The 19,107-nt window shown below is 40.6% G+C and overlaps 1 protein-coding gene across 5 annotated transcripts in view; it reads right to left on the bottom strand.

The window, feature by feature from the left end:
* STIL (STIL centriolar assembly protein) overlaps nt 1–7,760 on the bottom strand; it is a 54,382-nt gene extending 46,622 nt beyond the window's left edge. For 3 of the 5 annotated variants that reach the window (XM_007463927.1, XM_007463928.1, XM_007463929.1), the window contains exons 1-2: nt 5,505–5,548; nt 2,027–2,134 (exon numbers count right to left, since the gene is read on the bottom strand). In XM_007463927.1, the coding sequence (XP_007463989.1) occupies nt 2,027–2,134; nt 5,505–5,548 (152 nt within the window). Of the gene's footprint in view, nt 1–2,026; nt 2,135–5,504; nt 5,592–6,959; nt 7,055–7,673 lie in introns of those variants that run through there. The other 2 variants (XM_007463925.1, XM_007463926.1) reach the window with 2 other exon arrangements.
* Nucleotides 7,761–19,107: the final 11,347 nt, after the last annotated feature.

Here is a 19,107-nt window from a genome sequence, read left to right as displayed (position 1 = left end):
AAAAAAAAAAAAAAAAAAAAAGAAATATAAGAGAGTCTAGAATATGACTAAGGAACAAGATACTATGAAAAAAGACCAGACAAATTTATTATTCTATAAACGGTGTGTATATATTATAAATAATCTTTCACATATATAGCATACTCCCACATTTAAAAACCTAAATGAGGGCTTCCCTGGTGGTGCAGTGGTTGAGAATCTGCCTGCCAATGCAGGGGACACAAGTTCAAGCCCTGGTCTGGGAAGATCCCACATGCCACGGAGCAGCTGGGCCCGTGAGCCACAACTACTGAGCCTGCGCGTATGGAGCCTGTGCTCCGCAACAAGAGATGCCGTGACAGTGAAGGGCCCGCGCACCGCGATGAAGAGTGGCCCCCGCTCGCCGCAAGTAGAGAAAGCCCTCACACAGAAACGAAGACCCAACACACCCAAAAATAAAAATAAAAATAAACCCAACCAAATTTTTTTAAAAAATCAAATTAAGGTATATGTTCTTAACTACCCCAGAAAAAAAAAAAAACCTAAATGAACAGATTAGATGGCAACTAAGCACAGCTAAAGAGAAAATTAGAAGAGCTGAAGAGCAAAAGAAATTACTCAAAATGAAGCAGAGAAAGATGGCAATAGAAAATATAGGTTAACAGACATGTAGAAAAGAATGAACAAGTCTGACAAATATTTAAACTTCCACAAGACACTCTGATTTTGTCAATGATACCACCCTTCTCTGAGAACTTAAATACTTTTTTTTTTTTTTTTAATTTATTTTTGGCTGTATTGGATCTTCGTTGCTGCACGCGGGCTGCCTCTAGCTGTGGTGAGTGGGGGCTACTCTTCGTTGAGGAGCACGGTCTTCTCGTTGCGGTGGCTTCTCTTGTTGCGGAGCACGGGCTCTAGGCATGCAGGCTCAGTAGTTGTGGCACGAAGTCTCAGTAGTTGTGGCTCACAGGCTCTACAGCGCAGGCTCAGTAGTTGTGGTGCATGGTCGTAGTTGCTCCATGGCATGTGGGATCTTCCTGTACCAGGGCTTGAACCCGTGTCCCCTGCATTGGTAGGCGGATTCTTAACCACTGCACCATGAGGGAGGCCCTTAAATACTTTCTGACTTGTAATTTTCCTTTAGTTCCTCTATTCAGTTGATCACCAAATGCTATACATTTCTTCAAAACACCTTGCTTCATTCTTTCCTCTTGGTCTCAACACTGCTACACTGCTCTAAACCCTTATAAGAGCTAGCATTTATTGACTACCTCCTATGTCCAGGCACTGTGCCAACTGCTGCTTTACAGTCTGTCTCATTTAATCCTTACAAAAGTACTATGAAACAAGTGTCATATCCCCATTTTATAAATAAGGAAACTGATCCTTGGCTACTTTACTGAAGTCACTTAAATAAGAAAGGGTAAAATCAGGATTTGACCCTCCAGGAAGTCTGACTCCAGTTACACCACCTTAAACCACTACAGAATAAATCTATGTTCCTTGGATTACAGAAAACCATCTTGCATTAGGCTGACTCTAGGGTCTCCCCACTATGATCCATCCTTTTAGAACTCTGCTTTTAGCAAGTAACTTTCTTAAACATAAAATCTCAGTGGATCTCTATTTTCTATTACTTGAAGACTAAGCTTCTATGTCTTTCTTTCACAATCCTGGCCATAACCAAAATATTTTATGTTCCTTCTAATATGGTCTATTCAACTCAAAATCAATCTTCTCAGTGTTCTTCAAAGACACCATGTGGAAACATGACGAAAAACTCAGTTTTTATTATATTTTGTCTCCTTTGAATTCCTGTAATACTTAGAACTTTAGATTTGCAGAATATTTTAACTGTGAAATTAAGGTTACTTCTCAAAAGCACAAGGGACAGATTTAAGAAGCAGCAGAAAGAATACTTTGTATGAGGGGAGCTCCTGAAGAGAAAAGTTTAAAAAAAAAAAATGGGTCACTGTAATCATTGCCTTACATATTCTTTTGACTCCTGTTTAAACGGGTTTGATTTGGAATGAGAAACGTTTTATACCTGTGGTAACTGAGATGTAAGTAGATATAATCTCCAATTGGCATTGGGTTCCAAAGTGCACATTTTGATGGAGGAAAATAGAAAGGCACCATCCTGCTTGAAGAAAACCTTAAAAAAAAAATTTTTTTTAAATCAAAGCACAATGAAAAACAGTAGAAATTTTACAAGAAACAGTTTAACTGTAAATGATAAGGTTTTCAGATTACTTTTGTAATTTTAGAAGACTTGAAAAATATTTTTAAAAAGTAAAAAGGAAAGAAAAATCACTTGTAACTCTACTATCAAGAGAATAAGCACTCAAAATTTAGGTATGACTTTCTGTCCTTTTTATCCTATCCATATATATATTTATATACACGCAAGTCTTTTTAAAAAGAACTGGGAATATCAATTCTATATAATCTTCTTTAAGTAACTGAAAAATGAATATAAACCATGTATTTACATTTAAATTTAAAACTAATATCCATCCTTCTGAACTGATTTCTAGATAACACTTAAAAAATCATGAAAAGCACAAAAACTTTTCAGGGTTTTCAAATTTGGTATCTTGGGCCCTATCACATAAGTTTTTTATGTTATTGTTCTGTGTTTTTTGGGGGTTTTTTTGGCAGCGCCACATGGCATTGGGCACCAGGGGTCGAACCTGTGCCCCCTGCAGTGTAAGCGTGGAGTCTCAACCACTGGATGGACAGGGAAGTCCCACACATAAATTTAATTAGTGAAGCATCAAAAGGACATCATTAATAATCCCTCCACAAAGATCACGCAAGCAATGTAAAGCAAGGTTTCAATGTTAAATCATATAGGATATCATCACAGAGTTTTCAATCACATGTAATTAAAGCAAGAAAGCTCTGACAGTGAGCTACCTACAAAAGTGCATTTGTATGGTAGTAGATTATGAAATAGTTGAACTGAAAAAATATTTATCATATCATGCACTTAGAATATCTTGTTCTAGATCTTACTTTCATGTTTCATCTGATAAAACTTCTCAACTGAAATATTAGCCCCAGGGACTTTCCTAATGGTCCAGTGGTTAAGAATCCGCCTTCCGATGCAGGGGATGCAGGTTCGATCTCTGGGTTGGGGAACTAAGATCCCCCATGCCTCAAGGCAACTAAGCTCCCGTGCCCTCAACTAATGAGCACTCGGGCCACAACTAGAGAGAAGCCCATGCACTGCAGCGGAGGATCCCACGTGCCGCAACTAAGACCCAGCACAGCCAAATAAATAATTTTTTTTTTTAAAAAAGAAGTCAATTGCAGTAAAAAAATACATATATTAGCCCATTTACTGATCACCTACTATGTACCAGGCATCCTGCTGGGCACTTTACATATACAATATTTCTCACTAAAACTGTTCCAGAAACACTTTATTGTCCACTTTATAGATAACAAATTGTAGCTTTTATAACTTGATATAGCAACTAAGTAGCAGAGCTGGAATTTGAATCTAAGTGTGGCTGATTTCAAAGCTTATACTAGTAGAAACTGAATGATGTAGTGCTTTATCCACCACATTCTTAGCTATTTGCTTTTAAATCTTTGTCTGATTTGAGCTCATAATATCTATAAGGATTCTTAATCTCCCTTTTTTGAAATGAGGACACAGTCTGAAATTAAGAAATTTGTTCAAGGTCACAAAGGTAGTAAGTGACCAACTGTCAAGTTATCTATGCCTCTATATCTAATATATTTATTATTTACCAATTGGTGAGAGGCAGTATGATATAAGGGTTAAAAGCAAAGCCTGGAAATCAGCTGCTTAGGTCTGAAACCTGGCTTCAAAATTTGCTGGCTGTGTGACCTTGATCAAGTTATTTAATGTCTCCATGCCTCAGTTTCCTCAGCTGTTAAACAGAATAACATCAGTATCTCCTGGTAGAGTTATATTGAATATGAGTCAATATATGTAAAATGCTTAGAAAAATTCCTGGCTTATTTTAAGTGCCCAATGTTAGCTATTTCTTTTTGCTCTAAGTAGTCCATTGTACCTTTAAAGCCCAACCTACACTACTTCAGGTTTACTTCCTTGCAGTACAGAGTAGAAACCATTTCAGGTTTAAATATTGGCTATACCATTTACCAACTATATAACTTTGGGTTGGTTCATCTCTCTATGCTAGTTTCCTCATTTTAATAAAAAAAGAGGGGGATAATAATAGTACCTACTCCTCATGGGTTTGTTGTGAGGATTAAATAAAAATAATGTATGCAAAGTGCTTAGCACAAAACCTGGCAGAGCAAGATTTCAATAAATGCCGTTATTAGTCTTTTTCTCAATCTAAGGTATACAGGTAGACTTCAGAGGCAAGAGAGACACAAATGCCCTGAAATTGGGTGCAAAATGTTGCATGTATGTATAAAAGTATTTTTCCTTATAGGGAATGAGACTCATGGCTATCAGACATTCAAAGGGGTCTGTAACCAAAAATAATTCAAAACTGCTGCCCTAAAGCCCACAGATTACTGAAAACCAGAGTTCAATAAATGAATTAAAAAACTAGAGTTGAATATACCAGGAATAATCAGTTTAAATCACACGAGTATATTATCTTCCCTAGAATGTAAGGAATGGATTTGACCCAATAAAATTAAAGAGAAGAACAGAGGTTGACAAATTTTCAAAGAATAAGAGGTAGCAACAGGACAGAACAGAAGGGCCAAAATTAAGCAAAAGGAATATGATAGCCTCTCTGGGTAATGCTTCCCATTGTCTTCATCAACAACATCTGGCACAAAGAAAAATAATACAGAAAATAAAGGTAACTCATGGATGCAATTCTAGTTTAGAAGGAAAAAATTCACACGTCAGCATTAATTGTTCTTCTCTGGGGAAAAAAAGAACAATAAATGATCCAAAGAGCCAAATAACACAAGCCAATTTGCCTGGTCCTCCCAGTAGTGACAGACTGAGAAAATCAGGAGACAGCTGGCAAGCTCCTCCTTCCTACACCACTTGAGTGGGCAAAGGCTTAGGGACATGTAGGAAACTTGATACATCCAATGTGAAATTTTTCCCATCAAGGAATTAGGGTTTAGAAGAAGGAACTCAACCACTTTCCCATTTGTCTAGGATGTAAATAAATATGTATGTGATCTTTAGCCTCAAAAGTTCAGGTACTATTTCATCCATAAAAAGACCCTCTGTGAAACTAAAATAAGGGAAGGAGGAAATAAGACTAATATTTACTGAGTGCCTACTATGTCCCAGATCCCTTAGTTTAGTAATCTTATTTAACCCTTCACAATTATCTTCTGTTAGAGATTACTGTCCCCAATTTACAGATGAGGAAACTGAGGCTTAGAGAAGTTAAATAACTTGAACACGGTCACCCACCTACTAAGTGGTAGAGCTGGGATATGGACCCAGATTTTCCTAGTTCTAAAGATTATTTTTTCCCTTCTATTCCAACCCAAGTTATATGAGCAGCTGTGAAAGAAAACATTTTGTAAAAATATTTCTATACCTGGTATTCATCTGGGTCCCTGTGAGAGGATACATAGGCTCCATGATAGTTGGTGAATGATTTACTCAATTTCACATGCTCAGGATCCTAAAGAAGTAAAAAGAATATTACTAATGGGTGACAAAAACAAAAAACAAAAGGAAACATGATTTAACCACATATTAAGAAAATAACAGACAAAGTTAGGTTACTTAAGTGAAGTGTCTTCATCCATAATTAATAAAATAAAGTGCCTGTGGATTCTGATCATTTTCATACTTTACAGTATTCAGTAAAATTAATGTTAATATTTATTCTAGGCAGCAAAACCCACCAATATATCTACTCATTAAAGAAAGTACAGATTCTGCCCCAAGATCCTTGTATGAATTTAGTGAGCTGGGTAGGGCAGTCGTATTTTGGGCATGAGATTTTGACCAAAAGCCTCACAATATTCAGAAAACCACAAAGAAGCAAATAGGAACAATTTGGGCCAGATGGTTATCAGGTCTATAATAAAGTCAACGAATCTTCAATCTCGTGGAGATGGGAGGCAAATGCTGCATACCCACAAACTAACTTGTATCAGTGCCAAGTCAGTGGTGTTTCTTTGGCTCCACATACCCTCTCTGGGTAATCTCATCCACTTTCAATTGTTTCCACACCTATCTGTATATACCAAACTTTCGGCTTCTGCCTCTCTTTTGAGTTTCAAGCCCATATTTCTAATTGCCCACTGGATATCTAAATCTAGATATTATCTAAGCAAAATACAAACCTCAAAGTCCTTTCTTTACAGTTCATTATTTGCTATGTCTTTTTATTAAATCTCAGAGTTAATCTTTAGGCCCTGTACATTCTACTTCAATTCTAGCAAAAATGAATTGTTTAAAGCAAGATAAGGAAGGAGAGAGTTATTCATGCTGGTGCAGAAGTCATTTAGAAGAATTTTTTAGTTAAAGTCAGAAGTTGGAAATATTTACAAGAACAAAATCCTATTGAAAGTGCCCTTGTAAGGTTGATAAAAAGTCCCTCTTAGAGGTATCTGGACGTCACACAGCTTCCAGGTAATGCATGTTTTAAACTCTAAAGTCCTTCTATGCTACTTGGTTGTCATGGATAACAATATTCAGATTGACAGTTGTAGCTCTAGGAAGTAATAAAGTGCCGTTTTTCTTCATTAAACAAAAGAGTCTTAAAACTCCATATTTGTCTGCTCTTCCTTTATGCATTAGGGTAAAAGGTAATGTTGACCTACTTCTCATTTTAAAAAAACACACGAGACAGTTTATTCTGACAGTAACACACAAGCAATTAAAGCTAGTGAAACATAACACATATACCTAGCAAAACATATTCTCCCTGGATAATAGAAAGCATCAGGTCATCCTTACCTCTTCCTTCCTCCCTCTTCCCCAATGTAAATTCTGTCTTTCCATCTCTGCTACCTGAGCTCCTGACTTCATCAGTTCTCACCAGATTTACTGAAATGTCCCCACAGTGCTGCTAGAAGGGTTATTTCTATATAAATCTGATCAAGTTACTCTTCTTGAAGAGTTGATGGCTCTTCTTTACGTACAGAATAAAGGACCTTCAAAATCTGGCCCCATCCTATTATTCCAAACTTAACCCCTATTCACTCCTCCAACAACACAATCAAAGTGAACTACTTACAGTTCCCGAGTATCTTTGCATACAGGCTGTCCCCTTTACTTGGAAAGCTCTGGTACACCCCCATCATCCTTCACAATCCAATCCGAATGTCAACTCCTCTCTGAAACCACTTCCTAGGCACCATGGTGGTGTTACTACCGCCTGTGTTCACATACACAGCATTTTCACGCTTTGTTGTTTATACATTACTTCCAGTAGACCACGAACTTCAAACGTTAACTGATTCCTTACTATGTAGCTGTCCGAGCACACAGGGCTTCAGTCAAGAAATTTTCACAGTAAAAACTTTAAACGGCACGTTATCGATTCCAAACCACGTTCACACACCTACTTACAAACGATTCCCAAGGAATTCATGGTCCGCTTAATTTGTTTCTCCTACTAGCTTCCCTTCACTTCATTAGTCCAGGCTCCTGGAGGCCTGAACCCACCACTGGTCCCTAAGTGTTGCCCACCCTCCTTCCTTCCGTCCTGCTGCCGCTCCTCAGGGGAACCAAAGCACATATCCCCACTCACCTCAACCTCCGCCGAGTCGAGGTTTGTTTGTTGGGCCGGAACAGAGGTCGGCCCCAAAGAGCGCCTCCGCCGACTCCGCCCCGCCTCTGGGACGTTGAGGTCGCGGGAACCAGGGCGGCAAACAGAAGCTCGCGAAACCGAAGTCCGCGCCGTGCCTGCTGACTGGTCAGAAGCCCAACCCGTCAGGAAGCAAGGGCGGTGCCGAAGGCGTCACGCACGGTCGCCGCGACACCCTGGAGCTCCAGCCAATCAGCGCCCCGCACCGGTCCCATGCCGACCAATCCCAAGCTTCCGTGGAGAAAGGAGGGCGCCACCCGCGATCCAGGATTAGGTTCCGGAGGATTTAAACACTTCAATTTCGTCAACGGTTAAGTTCCGGGGTGGGGCGGGCTTTGCGCACGCGCAGTGAAAAGCCCAGCCTGGCGGATGAGAGGATGGCAGAGGAAACTGGAAGTGCTCGTTGCTCTGGTCCTCGCTCGGCGACTAGAAGCGTTCCAAATCCCTTGATTGGACAAAAAGGGGAAGTTAGATTTCTTCCAGTTTCTTTCCTAAGAATCGTCCTCTCCTCTCAATAACATAAAAAAATTTTAGTTCCTTCCTGTTTGAGCAGAAAAAAACGTGACAAATTTATAAGCCATTTATACTTATCTCCACAACGAAAACTGGTATTATGTATGATGTATGGTATTGGTATTATATATATAGCATATGGTATTAGTATTAGTGTGATGATTTATAGTTATCTCCACAAGTATTGTTGGTAATTGAGCCTCCTCCATTATCGTATTTGACTGTCCTAACAGTCAATGTAGGTATTACTATCCCTATTCAACAAGGGATCACACAGCTAGTTAGTGCAGAGTCCAGATTCGAAATGTCAAGTGTCACTTACGTTTCTCTAGACTTTTGTTAGTTTCTTGAGCAATATGGGAGTGTCTTGAAGTCTGCGCTGCATTTGTAGGCTGTCTTGTTCTGAATATGCAGCCACCCTTTTGACAGAGTGAAAACACTATCCTGAAAAATGTATCAAACGAGCCAAGAAATACATGCTCCATAGAGTGTCATTCTCTGCTTTCCTGGAAAAATTCCTAGAATCTAGGGCACACGTTTTAAGAGAAATGCTGGTGAGTTCCTCAGCTCTGGTGTGAGAACAGGAAGAGCCTTAGCCAGTGATGCATGTCTGACAAAGTTGGCTGACCCAGTGGGGAACTCTGGAGCAAAGATTGCCCATTGGAGGAGTCCCACATTAGGCAGAAATGACTAGAACCCTTGCTGTGCTCAGTCATTGCCTGGAGCTTCCCATAAAGAGCAAGCACAAAATTAAGGCAGATCCAGAAGACCATAACAAGAGGCTGTCAGCCAAGTGTACGCTGCGCAGCTAACTGTGAAGTTCTTTCTAGAGAGAGATACAGGTGGCACACTTTGATGACTGCCATGCTTTACATTAAGTGCAAAGGCCCTGGGGTGAGAGTTTCCTGGCATCTTCAAGGAAGAGCAGGAGGCCAGTATGTGCTGAGCAAAGTGGGTTAGAAGAATATCAACAGCTGAAGAGGGAGGAGGTGTTGGTAGATCAAATAAGGCATTATCAGGACTTACCTGCACTCTTCAGTTAGACTGGAAGCCAATGGAAGATTTTAAATAGGAGAATGACAAGATCTGATTTTAGGTTTTAAAAGCATTACTATGGTTGCCACATAGAGAATAAACTGTAGGGAGCAAAGGCAGAAGCAAGGAGACCAGTTAGAAGGTTGCTGCAATAATGTAAGGGAGAGACTGATGGCTTGAACCGCAATGGAGGTGGTGAGAGGTTGCTGGATTCTGTGTATATTTTGAAGGTAAACTCAACAGAATTTGATTACAGAGTGAATTTAGGATGTAAAAGAAAAAAACTTTGTGTGGGCCCCTCATGATTTATGTTTTCTTTTAAGAACTACTTTAAAATATCTGCAAGAGAAATGTAAGATGATATGAATTAGACAAAAAGGAAGGGGCAAGCATAACACACAACTCTCTACTCCTTAGGTGTAGGCTGGGCATATTGACATCTTTCCAAGGTGTACAGTATGTAAAGGAGTGGGGAAAAGAGTAACTTTACAGTGGAGAAACCTGACCGTCAGTATTTCAGCCAGGTGATCAAGGCCAATAGTATGTATACTTGATATGCTGTGATGAAAATGGCACTTTACCTCTGTGGTCTTCCTTCCAATAATCTATAAATCCAGACTTATGCTGAGAAAAACATCAGACCAACAGTGGGGAATCCTATTAAGTATCTGAACTATACTTCTCAAAACTGTAAAGGTTATCAAAACAAGGAGAGTCTGAGAAACTAGCTAAGAGGAGCCTAAAGAGATAACTAAATGTAATGGGGTATCATGGAACAGAAAAATAAGACTGGGTTAAAAGCTAAGAAAACGTAAATAAACTATGGATCTTAATAACAGTGACCAATATTGGATAGTTAATTGTAACAATGTACCATACTAAATATAAGATGTTAATAATAGGGGAAACTGGGTGGCGGTGGGGGGTGGTATGAGGAGACTCTACTATATTCTCAATTTTCCTGTTAGTGTAAAACTGTTCTTAAAAATAAACTCTGGGGCTTCCCTGGTGGCGCAGTGGTTGCGAGTCCGCCTGCCGATGCAGCGGACACGGGTTCGTGTCCCGGTCTGGGAGGATCCCGCATGCCGCGGAGCGGCTGGGCCCGTGAGCCATGGCCGCTGGGCCTGCGCGTCCGGAGCCTGTGCTCCGCAGCGGGAGAGGCCACAGCAGTGAGAGGCCCGCATACCACAAAAAAATAAAATAAAATAAAATAAACTCTGTTTAAAAAAAAAGAAAGGAGGGGGCGAGAGAAGAGTTGAAGTATATGCTAAGTTTTTGAACAACAGCAATAAAATAAGATAAATGCCTTCTTTTTTGCTTAATAATAACTCGAAAAGACTTCAATTAAACATTTTATTACCACTGGACTTCTAAGCAGGATATACGTTAAACGCTATGGATAGAGTAGATATTTTTTGAATTGAATGAAAAGTAATTACTGACTTCATTTTTGGATTGGAATGACTCAGCCTCATATTTAGGACAACGTGGAGGAGTCCAAAGGGCTTATTCCTTAGGTATTAAAAAATTTTTTTTGAAATATGGTATGATGTAACAAGCATTGGCTTTGGGCATCTGGCCCCAATTCTGCCATTTAAACTCTCTAAGATTGATTTTCCTCATTTGTATATTGTACATTATCATAAAAGAGTTAATTCATAATAAGTATGATAATTAATTAAAAGGCTGCCCATATATTATTAGTCCAGGTATACTGACAACTGCCAGTGTTAATAAATGAGCAACACATTGCTGTACATACATAGAGATTAAGGGACTTGATTTGTTAAATTAGAGAATAAGCTTAGTGAAATAAAATCTACAAATTTTCTACCAAGGATCTACTACACATTAAGCTTTGTGCTACATGGCATGGGGAACTGGAAGGACATGACAAGCAAAGAACAAGGAAGGCACAATTTTATGGGAGGGGGGAATAAGAGGTAATTATCCAAAGCAAATATGAATTATTGTTAGATTACAGGCCAGTTTAAATAGACTGAATATATACTGTGCTATTCTTTGATCCTTGCTTATATATATTTATGTCATTTCAGGACACCATGGAATTGCTATGGCTATTGGTCCCTACAGAGAAAAGCTACCGGTATTATTTTTCAAATTTCTAAGCACTTTAATTTGCTTCACAGAGAACCATTTCCAGTATGTCATACTTTGTTTTTTTGTTTGTTTGTTTTTGCAGTAGGCAGGCCTTTCAGTATGTCATACTTTTTAAAAAAATGTATGAATTTGTCGCATAAACAATGCTACAAAGAAAAAATGTAAAGAGAAAAATTAATCCAAAATTCTACATTCTAACATATCAATTGTTTTCATTTTTCCTTATTCCCTTTCAGTCCCTGACCACGTGACATGCTCTTTATGATTAGACCTGGTAAATGTTCAGTGTTATAAACCCTGATGTGCCTGCTAATAGGCTAGTCGTGGGAATTAAAGAGCTATTGTTTTCACCAGGAACAGGGAAGTTGGAATCAGTTACCGGTTCTGCCCTTATTTACTAAATTTCTCCAAACACCCAACTTTCCCTTTCTGTATTTACACTTCTGAGCTAAGCTGGACTGCGGCTTTTCCAAAACGACTACAGCTTTGCTTTTAAGGAACATCATATTTTTAAGGGGGACTGTTAATCTGTTAATTTATGCACAATTCCTTTGAGACTCAAACCTCTTGGGAGAGGTAATAATAATAATTTATGTGTCGAGTCATATTGACTTATTTTACTTATTTTTTAGAGCTTGGATTGTTTGGAATAAAGACTAGAATAAGCAAATAACACACATTGGTAAATTCTCTGTAAGTATTGGCCACACTGATTTTTTTTTACCATCATCCTGATTTTGCAGACAAAGACACTGTAGGCGTAACCAAACTACCTAGGCTTGCAAAGTTAACAGGCAAAAACACTGTAAGACTTGCCAAAGACAATCTCCCTTCACTGGTCAGGCTGCCATTCTGTGGTATGGACTGAGCTTAGCTGACAGTCACTCCCAGGAGGGTAGGCATATTGTCTGTTGCCAGATTTGGCACATCAGCTTTTAAAAGACCATGTTTCTTTTAACCAATGCTCTCAGAATCTTTGATAAAAGCTCCTTTGATAAAGCATTACAGCAATAACCGTGCAAATCTGAATAATGTGAATCTTCATTTTAGAACCTCCATTAAGCATCAGGCTGTGTAATGGGCTAAGCATCCCTCCAGGAAATAGATCACAATGTAACAGATGGCTATGAAGTCCTGAATGCAAAGCATATGGCCTGCCACCCACCCACCTGTGCCACCCACATGCCCTATCTTTGCTCCATCACCCAGACTGATCCTAGAAACCAGTTCCTAGGTATACTCAAGAAAGGTATTTCTGGAATTACAAGTAAGTAGTTGCCAAAGAACATTGTAGATAGAACTTGAGTGGCAGCAACCAAGTTATATATTCTGAATCTTCCAAGAACCTTGGAGTTCCCTTAAGAGAGCAAATCACATTGTAACAGTAAGACATTGTTATGTTGTACAGAGAGTAATCAGTCTCTTCCTTCAAGGAGCTCTAAATCTAGTATGGAGATACACAATACGCCACAGTGTTAGGCCAGAAGTAAACAAGGAACGGAGTTAAGTGTGGTGCTGGTGGTGGTAGTGTAGAAACACAAAAGAGGGGCACCTAACCCAGTCTTGGGCATTTAGAGAGAGCTTCCCGGAAGAAGTAAAATCTGAGCTGAATCCTGAAAAATGAACAGCACATACCAGCAAACAGGTGTGGTCAAGAGTGGGAAAATGAAACAGATATCTAAAGGACAATTATGATAAATAGGACATAAATGGTGACAAGGCCCTACTTCTCAAGACCCTCGACAGTTCACTAGGAACATAGCTATACTCTGGGGACAGTATGCATACACTGAATATATGCCCCAAAGACCTAACACACTTGATAAATAAACTCATATGGGTAGGAGTGGGTTTTGAGGATAGCTCTTGTTATACATCTTTCTGAGATCAGTCTTCTCATCTGTAACAGAACTTACTTTGAAGGGATTTTGTGAGTATGGAACTTTTTATCTCATAAAGGGTCAGTAATGTATAGAAAGAATGCATATTTTGAAGCTATACACGCTAAGTTTGAGTTTGACTTTGCTATCTACTGCCTCTGTGGCCCTGTACAAAGTACAAGAACCAGTCTTCCTGGTTCTCTTTTTCAATCTGCAAAATGACAGTACTAACTTCATAGCATTACGAGCATTTTATAAGGCAAGGCTTGATGTTTAGCCAACAGACAACTGGTGAGATTGTGTTGGTGGTTAAAAGTGAATTATTTCCATATGAGTTGGATATAGCTTCTCTCCTGAAAACTTTGAATGCCCTCTTCCCCTCTCCTGGGACACCTAGGACCTCCGTAAGACCCCACAATTAGAGGACTAATGCCTGGCACAGCAAATCCCCAGCACAGAAATCTCTATAAATATTCTGATTGTACTGATTATTTAAAAGTTTGAATATCATCCAAAAACTAAGTAATATAAGTGAAATCCTTGGCACATAGTGGATATTCAATAGATATTAATCAAATTTATGTAATCTATGGATTCAATCTATGGATTTAGGTAGGAAATGGCCCTCTACCATTTACAGGTGACAGCCATTTACTCAATATATCCTTATTGAGACATTTTCTTATTGAGGGTCTGATTGTTTGCATCTAGGTGGAACTCATTGCTTCTCTGCCACCTCCAAGGAGTAGCACTGATATAAGGCTAAGGCAAAATGAATTCTTTGGGGACAAATGAGGACCAAGGCGCTAAGAGTTAGACCTTTCACTCTAGACAAGCGGAGGGGTTAAATGTTCGAGCATCAGAGTAGCACCGTGTCGTTTACGGATCCCAGCCTCCTTGGCTTGGCTCCATGGGACTGCCTGGTGTGGTAAACAGGTGTCTTGGAAAGACACTCCCATGTGTCTCCTCTCTCTACCCACAGCACTACTCAAACCGAACACTTCTGGTCACCAAATGTGTGTGACGTTTGGGCTGGGGATGGTGTTCTCACGCCAAGCATTTCTTGTTGTTGTAATCCACTAAGGTTTGCTACGTAGGAACAGATAACCAGAATAGGCCCAAAGAGCCAACAAATAATAAACTGTCCTTTTGGCCTAGTCTTGTTCTACCTGGAAATAACTTCCTGGAAAACCCTTGGCAGATGTGGGTATCTAGGTTTCACTTTTTTTTAATATCTTTCTTCTTTAGTATTTTCCTCAGTTGCCTAGCATGGTTGGCAGGAGATGGGCAAGGTGGAGGATAATAAGGACTTAGCCTACTGTAGTCAAGTTCTCCAGGGAGTCAAAGAAAGAAAAGTCACTACATATTGCTCTAAGTATACAATGAAGTTTTGAACCCAGACTCATATGTGGAATCATTAGTACTGGTGGATTCTATCATGGGAGCCAGAAAGACTATCTTTTTGTTTCTCTCCTAACGCAAGTGAAAAGGGCACAAGGCTTTCACTACAAGCCAAAGAATAGCTTCCTAGACCCTTTTCCACAGACCCCCGTCCCCTTAACATCTTTCAAATCTGGCAATTATGCCATAAGAGATACAGAAAAGTCACTTAAGAGAACATGCACAATAGAAAAGAGGCACATTTGCTTCAATATGGCCTTTTTTTTGTACTCCTACTACCTCTTTATAACATGAACAGTCATTCTTACTTTCAGCTGACATGTCCTAGGTCCTCCTCCCTGGTAGGTGGAGGATTTGGAGCGTTCCTCTAAGCTTGGATTGGACTTCTAACACCAGGCATTCTGCTAGGCCAGGGGGCAGCAACTATAGCCTGTGGGCACCTGTTTTGGTATAGACTTACAAGCTAACAATGTTTTTTGTATTTTTAAATGGATGAAAAAAATAAAAGAAAGAATGACATTTTGAGATACGTGCAAATTATATGAAATTCAAATTTCAGTGTCCATAAAAAAAGTTTTTTGGAACATTATCACGTTCATTTGTTTACGTATTGTCTGAAGCTGCTTTTTACTATAATGGCAAACTTGTGTAGCTGAACAGAGATGGTATGGGCCACAAAACATAAAATATTTATTATCTGGCTCTTTACAGAAAAAATTTGCAGATCCCTATGCTAGCTACCTGGGACATGCCCTCAAGAGGCCTAGGAGCAGAAATTGGATAACTGTCCCTTTTCTCATCAAAAAACTAAACACAGTAGGATGGTTTGAGGTCATCTACACCAAGGCTTTCATTTTACCCTTCTCTCCATTTCCTAGTTGAAAGATGAAAAACTAAAGTTCCGAGGTCCACAGGAGTTTCTTAAGGTTACAGCGATTTATTGGTAGCATAGGGACTTAAACATAGGTCTCCCTGCTCTTAGTCAGATGCCCCTGCCTATTAATCCTCCCTGAGTCCTAATTATTTGTTGTACTAAGTGGGAAGAGATCTTGGATCAGGAACTTACTTTCTTACCTGTTACCCTTTGGTAACATGAAGACTTTGGACTTAGGAACTCTACAGTTCCTTTCAACCTTGATGTGCTCTGCTTTTTAAACAAGATAATGCCAGCTCTATAGCAACAACAACAAGTTGAATTCCAGCTCCTGCTGCTTACTGGCTGGCTGTCTTCAGACAACTTTTGGCTTTGGTTTCATCTGCAAAATGAGTATAATAGTAACACCTATGTCACTAAATTGATAAGATAGTAGCTATGACAGGTGTCATAAACAAGGAAAAAAGGGACTATTTTGAAGGTATATGAATAATAAGTTATTAATAATAAGACTTCTCTAGCTATGATAATCAGGGATATTCCACTCCTTCTTCCATGATGGGAAGGGAAAGGTAGAAATGTGGAAAGGAAGAAAGCAGGAACTGAAGGGAGAAGGGATTAGAGGGGCAAAGAAAGAGGGTGGGGTGAAGAAAAGGAAAAGAGAAGTAGATGGGGAGAAGGGGAGGAAGTTAGAAATGGGAAAAGAAGGGGAGGGGAATGGAAATAAGTAATATAAAAAAGAGTGGAGGGCTTCCCTGGTGGCGCAGTGGTTAAGAATCTGCCTGCCAACGCAGGGGACATGGGTTCGAGCCCTGGTCTGGGACGATCCCACGTGCCGCAGAGCAATTAAGCCCGTGTGCCACAGCTACTGAGCCTGCGCTCTAGAGCCCATGAGCCACAACTGCTGAAGCCCGCACGCCTAGAACCCGTGCTCTGCAACAAGAGAAGCCACTGCAATGAGAAGCCGACGCACCACAACGAAGAGTAGCCCCCGCTCACCGCAACCAGAGAAAGCCTGTGCACAGCAACGAAGACCCAACACAGACAAAAATAAATTAAATAAATTTAAAAAAAAAGAGTGGAGGAGTTGGGGGAAAAGATGGGGAAGAGGCTGAAAATACTGTGTGAGGGAAGAGGAAAGGGGTAGTACAGGGAAAGGGAGAGTGGTAGTAGCCAGACAGAAGGCTGTACCACTATCCTCTCCTGTTGTATCCCTTCCTGGCACTCTGCCCTCAACAACTTAGTTTCTCTCTTGTAGTCTCTCTCTTCACGCCAATATTATCTCACTTAAACTTCTACTTGGCTAATAAATTGAACACCCTGGCCTCTCAGTTCTAATAACAGGGTGTGTGTCTGCTTCACTCTTCCACTCCCATGGGCTCACACTGGATCTCAGCATCAGCAGAAACTCACAATCTCTGATACCTCAGTTCCAAATATCCCACTCAAGACCATCAGCATCTGTACTGCCTGCCTGCTCACGTGCTCAAGTCCTCCACTGCAACCATTCTTTGACATCAATACTTCTTAATACCTTGGCCCCTTTCCTGGCTCCCCTCCACATCCCCACTATTAGCCCTCACATGCCACCATTTGCTTTTCTGTATGATTTTGATTCTGCATACATCATCATAAACATTCTCTTGCAAACACTCCCTTAGTCTTCTCTCCCTCTGTTGTACTTCCCTGGCAAAACCCCAATCCCAGATGAACTCAACAGTCTGCCTTCTCTCTGCCTGCACCTGAACAGTCAAATATCTTCAATTATTTTAAACCTATGGTCTCAAAAACCAGATGAGCTCTTAATACTTCCCAGAAGTCCTACTGACTAGTTTTCTTTAGGAAAACACATTTTCCACTCTCAAAGATGTCTATTTCATACCTTCTCTCTCCTCAAATATCCTAGTCCCTTCTCCTCCCCCTCAGGTAATATTGCCCTTTCTTTACTGAGAAAATAGAAGTTATCCGACAGAAACGCTTCCTACCTTCAAACCTTCCTGCGACTCTACCCTTCTTGTAACTTCTGTTACAAATGAACATCTTCCTCTCTAAGACCTTTTAAGTCATCTAAGGCCCTCCATGTGCCCTTTGGACGTGCCCATCTGATTTTTCTTCTCAAGGGGTTACCTTTCTTCCTGTCAAATCATTCCTAGCGGCTTAAATACAAGCTTGAGTACAGCATTGACCAATAGAACTTTTTGTGATGACAGAAAGGTTCTGTACGTGTGCTGTCTAAATACAGTTTCCACTAGCCACATGTGACTACTGAGCTCTTGAAATGTTGTTATTGTGACTGAGGAACTGAATTTTTAATTGTTCTTAATGTAATTAATTTAAATTGCCACATGTGGCTAGGGGCTACCATATTAGACAGCATGGCCCCTATCTCCCATCCTAAATGAACTTTGCCTTGACCCTTATTCTCAGTATTGTTTTCATTTACTCATCTCCTATCCACTCCTTTTTCAATCGGGATTCAAATTAGGTATAGTGTATGATTTGCTTTGGGCAGAACTTTAGAGTTCATAAGTTTCCCTGCTGCCAAATCCAATTTATCTGTACTCATTTGTTTTTAACAGTGTTCATTACTACACCACCACAATCCCACCCCAAACACTCTCTTTGCTGGAACACCACATTCTCCTGGTTTTCCTCTTACCTTCCTGGCTCTGCCTTCTCAGGTTCCTCCTCCTCTCTCCAACTTTTAAAGGTCTGTTCACTAAGACTCATTCCTTGGACTCCTTTTGTTCTCAAGGTTTTTCCCTAATGCAAGGGGCAGGGAAATGGAGTTATAGTTAAAAGGGCTTCCCGTTGCAATTAGAATATAATCCAAACTCCTTCCCTTAACCAAAGGGCCTGACTGATCTGCCGTCGGCCAAACTCTCCCACCTTTCATTCCCTCCTTCGTGATCTCACTGGCCTTTCAATTGCTCTAACAGTTGAAAGTTTTAGGTTTTTTGCACTCGCCTTTTCTCTCTTTGTGGGACACTCTATCCCAGTCTTTGCCTAGTTTCGCTCTTTGCTATCCTTATGCCTTGGCTTCTATGTCACCTCTTCAGAGGTCTGACTACCTTACCCAAATTACATTCATCTCTTGTTATTCCTCCTTTTGGTTCCTTCAAAGCCGATATTGCTATTTGCATTTACTTATTCGTGTGTTGACTTGTTCAGGTCGGCTGCCTGGCCCCTGGAATTTAAACTTGCGAGCAGGGACAATGGGCTTTGCTCTCCCGTGGGTCACATCCCAGACGCCAGCACAGGCCCGACACCAGGAGGCTCAGGATAAAAGACCCGCGGACCGAAAGAATCAATGAGCCGGCAGAGGGGCGGGGAGGACGCGAGCGCGGCCCCGCTTGGGGGACGTAGGGGCGCGGCCAACGAGCGAGCAGAGGAAGCCCGCCCCTTCCGGCCGCGGCGCGGACGCCTCGGCAGCCACGGCGGCTGGACCGCGGCTGGCGCCGGCTCGGCCCGCCCCCTTTTCCGTGCCCCGCTCCCGCTCCAACGCCTGCCCTGCCGCTGTCAGCTGCATCAGCGTCCTACCGAGCCACGGTGC

The sequence above is a fragment of the Lipotes vexillifer genome, unplaced genomic scaffold, assembly GCF_000442215.2.
Source record: "Lipotes vexillifer unplaced genomic scaffold, Lipotes_vexillifer_v1.1 scaffold13, whole genome shotgun sequence".
Classification (NCBI taxonomy): Eukaryota; Metazoa; Chordata; class Mammalia; order Artiodactyla; family Lipotidae; genus Lipotes; species Lipotes vexillifer.
Note: the sequence above shows the minus strand (reverse complement) of the source record. Positions and strands in the feature narration are given on the sequence as shown.